Consider the following 9330-nt stretch of genomic DNA (forward strand, 5'->3'; position numbering starts at 1 on the left):
GGCAGTTGACGTTTTCCTACGTTATTTTACTTACTGAACAAGAATTTGAAGTAACATTTATTCGGCGGACGGACTGTAATTAACCCCCAGGGGCCAGTACTAAACACGGCGAAATACATTGGACGCCCCAATCCCTAGTGGATGTCGTATCCGCGGTTACGTTCCTTGCAGTTCGTACAGAACTATTCTTCAGAATTACCCTGTAAGAAACGTAACCGTAAGTACGACATCCACTAAGGATTGGGGCGTCCAATGTATTTCGCCGTGTTTAGTACTGGCCCCTGGGGGTTAATTACAGTCGTCCGAATAAATATTACTTTAAATTCTTGTTCAGTAAGTAAAATAACGTAGGAAAACGTCAACTGCCATAGTCTACTTTACCGCGGAATGAGGGCTTAGAATGACCCTATCTTGGGACATCAGCTTCATTGTGATTACCACTGGTCCACCTCGCAGCAGACTATGGCCTCTATCTTCTTGTTGCCTTGCGTCTTCACATCGATCTTCGTCACAGCCATTTTCTTAGGACACATCGCCTTGCCGCCGCTGATGCTCACTACCAGATCACACGGCGCACGCGTCCCCCCAGTTACTTCTTGGCCTGAAATCATGACGGAGACTACCATGACTACCATCATCATCATCATCGCAAGTAGGTGGAATGGTAATGGCATAATGAGATAAGAAAGTAAACTGTGCGATAGGGAAATATATGTGAGCCTGACTTGCTTCAAGTATTACAAGAAGTAAAGATGGAATGTGAACAGACAGATCAGTTTAAAAATGAAGAAATAATTTTTTTTCACAAGACCGGAATGTCAGGACACGTATCATATAGTTTTTGTCCCATACCGTGGAACACACACACACACACACACACAGACACACACACGAACAGCACGTACACACTAAAAAAATACTAAAAGCTTCAGTAAGAACATGAAATAAAACGAACAGCACGTACGCACTAAAAAATTACGAAAAGAACTAAAGCAAACACAATACAACCAAAAAAATAAAAATAAGATGAAAGGCAAACAAACTACCACAATCAAAAGTAAAATGGTTAACGACCCACTTTGTGTACCTATTGTGAAATTATATGATAACTAGTTGAATACCGGATGGGTTGTTCAATTCCGGTTTCATCCTCTTAATAAACAGCGACTCTAAAATTAAAAGGTCCAGTCTATTTGAGCAAAAAGACAGTACTCTAAAATCCAGGTGAGTGAAAGGATGGTCCTGTGCTAAAAACGGTTCCCATATGGCAGAAAAGGGTGGTTTAGAGAGAGGAAACCTAGTTCTAACAAAAAGACCTCTGTGTTCCAAAATTCTGTGCCTGAGCCAGCGGGAACTGGATCCCACGTATCGCAGACCACACTGCGAACAGGTAAACAAGTAAACGACCCTCGAATTAAGGTCTACAGGAAGAGTAGGCTTCTCCTTCCACTCACCTGGATTTTAGAGTACTGTCTTTTTGCTCAAATAGATTGGACCTTTTAATTTCAGAGTCGCTGTTTATAAAGAGAATGAAACCGGAATTGAACAACGACTCGTCCGGTATTCAACCAGCTATCATATAATTTCACAGCAGGTACACAAAGTGGGTCGTCAACCATTTTACTTTTGATTGTGATAGTTTGTTTACCTTTCATTTTATTTTTATTTTTGTATGTATTGCGTTTGCTTTAGTTTTTTTCGTAATTTTTTTTAGTGTGTACGTGCTATTCGTTTTATTTTGTGTTATTACTGAAGCTTTTAGTAAGACAGTTCATTTTAATGTAATTTTATTGATTTCTCATCCTTGTCAATTTTTCAGCGTGATGAATAGGTTTTAAACCTCGAAAGCTCGTAAAATAAAGAATGTTCTTCCTGGTCTTGGCAATATCATTTATCATTAAGCTGTATATATGTATATGTATATATATATATATATGTGTGTGTGTGTATATGTATATGTATGTGTGTGTGTGTGTGTGGTTGGGGCATCGTTGTTTGAACCTCTCCGTATTAGGATGAAATTCTACCCCTGAAGAAGAAGAAATGCTCTTCATTCATTCCCACCTTATGTAACAGACCTGCAGTGATAACCATATTCAAGAGTGTGAAGAAGTCGAGAAGTGAAGTCATCGTCTGTTGAAGTACCTACAAAACTAATAAAAGAGTCTAGTTGACTCTCTCTCTCTCTCTCTCTCTCTCTCTCTCTCTCTCTCTCTCTCAAATCTGATGGCAATAACAATTTTCTAAACTGGATCGACTGAGAAATTCTTACAAGGGTACGTAGTGGGTAGCGTACAACTACCCACTATCAACACGGTGTTGGCGGGACAATCCTGGTTGGTGGTGACGAATTGGTTGGACGAAGGGGCGAAATTGACGCTTCTGACGTAAATCTGAGACAGCTTCACGTCATCCATAGGGTCCAACTCAATACCGACTAGGGCAAATCCAGTAGGAAAAGTGCCGCATGCCTCCTTAACTAAGATGAATAGGAAAGTAGATTAGTGGACATTAAATCAAAGAAATGGAGGAGTAGACGATCTTACTTGTGCTTGTGTGGAAAATAGAGTAATCTGGGAGGATGCAGGGAGAGAAGACATATGGGCAAGAGGAATGTAAAAGAAATTAAATGGCTCAAGAGATATGCCATTATATTTTGGCAAATTTCTTCCCCTTCCCCTTCTGCATAGATCTTTTCTCTAAATTCTTTGACTATGTGATATGAACTGATGTCTTTGACTGTAAATCCAGCAATAATATAAGCTCACTAGTAAATTTGGTTTTGATGTAACTCATCCTACATAAAGACGTGGCAAGAAACGGTAACTAAGTTGGGGAATCGAAGTTGTTGGAAGATGAACAGCGATTTACCATAAGGTAGGAATTGCATAAGATAAAGGTAAAGATGCGATTGTTTGCTACGTAAATTTTGAGGTAAGTTTTGTCCGGGTGACAACTGGAATGTCAGTTGAGATTCAGTTTTCATTTTGTCATTCATTCTAATATTGCATAACAGTGCTGGAATTTAGGGAATTAATTATAATCGTTTTTATGGAAATGCTTGCCAGATATTGCTTTCAGCGATGTTTTTTAATTCAGCGAATATATGATTCCTTTTTGGTCTAATTGCAGTACAGCCTGTTGTCTAACATCAGTTGAAGACAGTATTATCAGCTAACAAAATAAATAAATATCATAAAATATCAAAAGGTAATTTCTTTGCTCAACAAATGAAGGTGTATCCTTTAAGTGTACCCAATACAGTATTATTAACGATTTTAAAAGAAAGAGCCACATGTGCTCAAGAATGAAAACTAATCTTCAACCGTAGTGGAGCAAAGCTAGAGAGAATCTAAATGATGGGATTATATCACAATTTAACAAAAAGATGTTTCACAATTTAGTTTGGGTAAATTTTCGCCGTAGGAAGGATAATTTCCAAAAGCAAGTCAGACAAGTTGTAATTAAGGAACACCTTGATGTCTGCACTTTCATTTTGGAAAACTGAAACTTTAGGCCTAGAGGGCTGCGTGAGTTCTTGCGTTCCTCTCCCGCTTTCTTCTCTCACCTTCTTTTCTCACGGCTTCTCTTCCTGAACTAAGATTCATGCTAGAGTAGATTCACATCAACCATGCATTTGATGTCTAGGCCCGTCCCTTACGACGCTCCTGACTGGCTGTTGATAGACCAATCGCAGTGCTGGAAACTCCCAGTCTCCCTCGGGAGTAAACATAGGCAGGATGTATCTTCCACCTCTCCTGAGGGATACGTCTTTCAAACTTATACCTCAGGAGAGGTGGAACATACATCCTGTCCATGTGAACTCTCGAGAGAGACTGAGAGTTTCCAGCTCTGTGATTGGCTTATCAACAGCCGGTCAGGAGCGTCGTAAGGGACGGGCCTAGACATCAAATGCACGGGTGATGTGAATCTAGTATAGTGCGTAACCTTACATGTTACTATATATACAAAAATATAGTGGAGGCAGCTCTCCTAAGAATAAACAGTTGTCAGATAAACTAATTATACTATTCAGAGCAAGATAAAGAGGCAGATAGATATCTACAATATATGCGTTAATTGATGTGCCTGTACGTGTATGATTTAGAAACTTACTAGGAGGTGGCACTATTTCCTTGGGGTCGATGAAGTAGGTGAAGCCTGCATCACTCACACAAGAATCATAATTGATCGTAGTTTGACAGGATCTCTGATTTTTGGCGAGGGAAATCTGCAGGTTGAACCCAATGCACCCTTTAGCTGGAATGGACGATTTAAAAAAAATGTATTAAATCTCATACTACCGCTGTGTAATAATGCATATGAATACTGTTCTTGTTGTCAATAAATTATAGTATACTGATTATTTTTTATTTTGCTTTTCTGAAAGAAAGCTTCGATATATGCGCTAAAAAAAATTTCTTATAATGTATATGTTCTGTTCTCTTTGTCAGTGAATTAGCAGACTATTTTTTTAAAGAAAGCTTCGATACATACGGAAATATATATAGGTATTTTTATAATCTATATGGTCTGCTCTCGTTGTCAATAAACTCGCTGATGGAAAATATAGTGAAGAGAATATTTTCCATTTTTCAAAAAAGCTTCATATATATATATATATATATATATATATATATTATATATATTATATATATATAATATTATATATAGATATATATATATATATATATATATATATAGTACATACATATATATATATATATATATATATATATATATATATATATTGGATAACAGGATAGCAAAAATTATAGGGAACTCAAGCTTATTCATTGAACGATTTGCATGAAAAACTGCACGTAAGCACAAAAGATAGTAAAATGGTTACAGCGACTTCTAATACGTTTGAGTTCAATGAACTATAAGCTAAAAAGGAATATTCAGTGTATCAAAAACGGAACTATACACTGTTTTTTTCCATATGTCCATCCGCCTGTGGTGGTCGCGCATGGTAACACATCGTCCCGGGCTTTAAATAGTTACACTATGTGTAAGTTTTGGGTAAATAAAAGGATATCTTGGTTTATATTTGCAACTGAAAAGTGTTTTAATAATTTACTGAATGCGAATTACACCGTTGATATTCGAAATAGGATATTATTTAAAGCCCGGGACGCAGTGTTACTATGCGCAAACACCACAGGCGGATGGATAGATGGAAAAAAACAGAGTATAGTTATAATTTTCAACTTTTGCGTTCTCCACCAGTTTCTTAGAGGAAAGGCAAATAAATACCCTAATGCCCGCTTTTCATTGAAAGTTTAGATATATTTATCCACTCAGAATAAAGGAAAAAAATCTCTGCCTAAAGTGGACAATAACAGCAATTGTCAGCTGCCCCCCACCCGCCCCCCCCCCAACCCCAAGACCGAGATCAAATACTCTTCATCTACGGAATTTGGTGACACCAGCATGGAAATTCTTTTGATTAAGTTCGCAGTAGTCAGAATTTAATAGCTTGACTTATGAATTCCGAAATTTGATTCTGTGCTGACACGGAACGTTTAATCATAACTGTTTCTACCCTCCTTACTTCCCTATAGGCGAAGTTATTATATCCCGACAAAATCATAAGTTCGTTAAGTGATATGGCTAACTTTAGAGAGAGAGAGAGAGAAGGACATTAATAATTATAGGCACAATTGCTCATTCTTAATCGTACCAACACGATTCTAAATTTTTTCCAACGAAAATGCATGCTAGAGATTCACAAGTACACAGCTCACAGCTCTCTCTCTCTCTCTCTCTCTCTCTCTCTCTCTCTCTCTCTCGTTCATAGTCTCGTCTCTCTCTCTCCTCTCTCTCTCTCTCTCTCTCTCTCTCAACTCAAAGTACTTTTACCTTGATGGCAGGCTGTAGCGCAAGCAGATAAAGAAGGAACAGTTATTTCTCCGATAACCTGGCCACATCGGTTACCCTCGTTATACATTTGGAAGAAGGAGGGGGATCCCGCTACCCCTTCTACCAGTATGCCAATCATCATCAGAATCATCAAACTCATCGAAACCGCCATCACGTCTTTTGGAACGAAAGGATTCGACGAGTACCCAGGGGTCCACATTACGAAGTCCTTATCAAGATCTGCTGAAAAAAAAAGGTGAAGTCAGATAAAAGTTGAAGTGTCTTCAGAGGGTCGACTTCATTTCGGGATGACGCATCTATTATAAATAAACATCACGCTTGCCAGTTGAATATTTCCCTTTGACCATTTAGTGTATGGTTATATCATACATACAAGTATAAAAACATACACACTTTTCTGACACTACATGAATACGGATGGATTTACCTCTGTATACATGCTCACGTAAACTGAAGAATGTGACTGAATTAATTTTTAGGCTTTTTCGAAAAATTAAGGCCCCACTTAATACTTCCCTTTCTCTGTGAAGTAAGAAAGGACGGATAAGAGTGTGCCACGAAGAAATTAATTACAAGAAGTCCTGAGTATTCAGATGTTTTCACGCATCGAGAAACGTCAGACTAAATCTTTCCAAAATCTGGCAAAACATTTGAAATCCTTGATCATATTTGGTCTTTCGGATGAGTGTCTCCTCTTTTGTAGTAAATGTTTTATTTTGCTTCAGCAACTGAGGTGTCAGTAATGGCTGTACCTTGAGATAGGGGAATCATGAAAGTTTTAATGTGATCACCATTTCGTACTTTTTTCATTCCTGGAATTGAAAACTCGAAGTAACTGGTAATTGTTCTCCAAAAAATAAAAAAATAAAAAATAAAACTTTTGGTAATGATTATATAATTTGGTGTTTTCAAGACTTCGAGAAGCAACGCTCAGCATACGAGCATTAAATATGCTCTCGGCATGATTCTTTGAAAATTAACGATACCAAAACCTGGTCTAAGGAGTTTGTTACAGTGTGCAATTAGTGAATGCTCCTGGGATAAGACCTTACGAAAGAATATCACAAATGAAGATAATCTTTTGCCATAATTTTTTGTTACAGACCTCATTTACTTGGTTTTATATTCATATTAAACAAATGTAATAACATATGTTCTGCTTTATTTTCTTTGCCGTTTCACTTTATTTATTTATTTATTTTTTTTTTTTTGAGTGGTTAGGTGGGCCGGGGAGCGAGGGTTACGTAGATTTTTTCTCTTCATGGCTTGCCTCTAAAACTACGATTTTCTTAATGGAACGTGTTTCTTTTGCACACTTGACTTCATAAAACACTCACATTTGTTCACGCATACACAGAAAATATAGTTACGCCGAAGTCCAAAACCGGCGCCCGTGAATGAACGGTGAATTATAGGAGGGGCAACTCTTCAGTACTTGTCCGCAACCTACCTTTCCTGTGCGAAGCACATAACAGAAAAAGAAATCTCTACTGACAAGTGTAATATATAGAATTTTCATTCGTACCCAACACTGATGAATTAGTCATCTAGCTAAAAAAAAAAAAAAAAAAAAAAAAAAAGGAGGGTGAACCCAAATTCATCAAACTTGCCATCAAATGGAACGATGTTTGCTTTCTTCGGCGTTACAGCTCAGAGGCATTCTTTGCATATTCCAGGAACTGCATGAATTCTCGTTGCTTATTATATATATATATATATATATATATATATATATATAATATATATATATATATATATATATATATACATACATATATATATATATATATATATATACACACACATATATATAATATATATATATACATACAAGAATGCCTATTTTTACTGTAATCTAACTGTGTTCTATATGGCTTATGGCTTAAAAGACTCATAAAACATTGTTAACACGGACAGGAAGCACCTTTCCCTTGAAAGTGAGTTCCAAAGTGTTCCCTTGTATTTCTGTCTGCAGAGTCCTGCATTCTTCTCTAATAAGAGGCGGTCTTTTGTTTTCATCTCTGTCTCATCTCCCTTCGCGGCTCAGTATTATTAAAGAATATGGAAAGACATGATGGGATAGAGGAACTGAGGAATATATATAAACATATATACTCGTATTTTAGAAGCAATTGCATAAATTGCATATACCCATTACGGAATGAAAATTGCCAACAAAATCTCACAATCGGTCCTTTTAGCAGCTCGACTGTCGTCAGGTGTAATTTGGCTTGTTTACCAGCGATAAAGGTTCAGAGTATCGTTCCAACCTCTGACACGCAGGAGATGTTGACACACAAGAAACCCCCGCTGCTGCTTCTGCTCTGTTTACCCGGCACAGGGAAATTGTTTGACAAATATGCCGGTGCAGGTAAATCGCATGAGTCAACTCTGAAGAGCGAAAACGCTGTATCAACTCTCGTTCACGGAAGGGAATTTCTTTCTTTTCTTTTTCCTCGTAAATTACTTTTGGCATTATTTTCACGAACACGAATTCTTCCTATCTTGTTTATAAATTTTGATAACTGCATTTTGAATAAGCTTAACACATGACAGCATACTCATAAGTTCCAAGGTATGCTAGATATTTAACTATTTCTCTAAATCGTTGATCGATAGTCTCTTCCCATTCTTCACTACTACTATGCATGTGAATGTGTTCCTGTATATAGTATTATGCTTTCGGATGTATTTGCAGCAAGTGCGGGATATGTGTACATGACTGACCGTGCGTAGGTTTTTATATACTACACACACACACACACACACACACACAACACACATATATATATATATATATATATATATATATATATATATATATATACACATACATACTTTGGCCCATAAAACCTTCAACAATCTAACCACTTGTTGGACTCCTTTTTTCAAAAAGCAAGACCTGGACATTCTCAGAAATCTTAGTAAACTAGATAATATCATTATTTCAAAACCAGACAAGGGTAGAGGTGTGGTTCTTCTTAACCGCGATGATTATGTTAAAAAAGTGTTGAGTATTTTAAATGACACGTCAAAATTTAAAAGGATTGGTGTACCGGATTTTACTACTGTTTTTCGATTAGAAGATCGTATCAATAGATTCCTAAAAAGTTTATTTGACAATGAGACAATTGACAACGACACTTACCAGAATTTGATGAGTACTGGTGTCTCTTATGGAACAATGTATGGTTTGCCCAAGGTGCACAAGGACGGTGTCCCTATTAGACCAATTCTTGCTTCCTACGAAACCCCTAATTATAAGATGGCTAAATTTTTAGTGCCCTTATTAAATGAATTTTCTTTGAATAATTATTCTGTCAAAAATTCCGAACAATTTAGGGACAACGGTCTTATGCAAGATTCTGATTTATTTATGGTAAGCTTGGACGTAGAGTCTCTTTTTACCAATGTCCTTGTGGAAGAGACAATACAAATAATCTT

At 36.9% G+C, this 9330-nt stretch overlaps 1 protein-coding gene across 1 annotated transcript; it reads right to left on the reverse strand.

Moving 5' to 3' along the window:
• Positions 1 to 349: 349 nt before the first annotated feature.
• On the reverse strand, positions 350 to 8194 carry LOC135214591 (uncharacterized). The gene is made up of 5 exons (XM_064248938.1): positions 8073 to 8194; positions 5866 to 6108; positions 4117 to 4260; positions 2273 to 2479; positions 350 to 601 (listed from the first exon to the last, which is right to left on the reverse strand). Exons 2-5 carry the CDS (start codon positions 6083 to 6085, stop codon positions 435 to 437), a joined length of 738 nt encoding a protein of 245 aa, XP_064105008.1. The 5' UTR covers positions 6086 to 6108; positions 8073 to 8194; the 3' UTR covers positions 350 to 434.
• Between the last annotated feature and the right edge of the window lie 1136 nt (positions 8195 to 9330).

This window comes from Macrobrachium nipponense, chromosome 46 (assembly GCF_015104395.2).
Source record: "Macrobrachium nipponense isolate FS-2020 chromosome 46, ASM1510439v2, whole genome shotgun sequence".
Taxonomy (NCBI): Eukaryota; Metazoa; Arthropoda; class Malacostraca; order Decapoda; family Palaemonidae; genus Macrobrachium; species Macrobrachium nipponense.

Coding starts and splice junctions, on each gene's coding strand:
- LOC135214591 (XM_064248938.1), bottom strand. CDS start 6,085: ATGTGGACCCCTGGGTACTCGTCGAATCCTTTCGTTCCAAAAGACGTG. Junction 4,261..5,865: donor CGCTACAGCCTGCCATCAAG/GTAAAAGTACTT, acceptor CGTCCATTCCAG/CTAAAGGGTGCATTGGGTTC. Junction 602..2,272: donor GCTACCCACTACGTACCCTT/GTAAGAATTTCT, acceptor TCATGATTTCAG/GCCAAGAAGTAACTGGGGGG.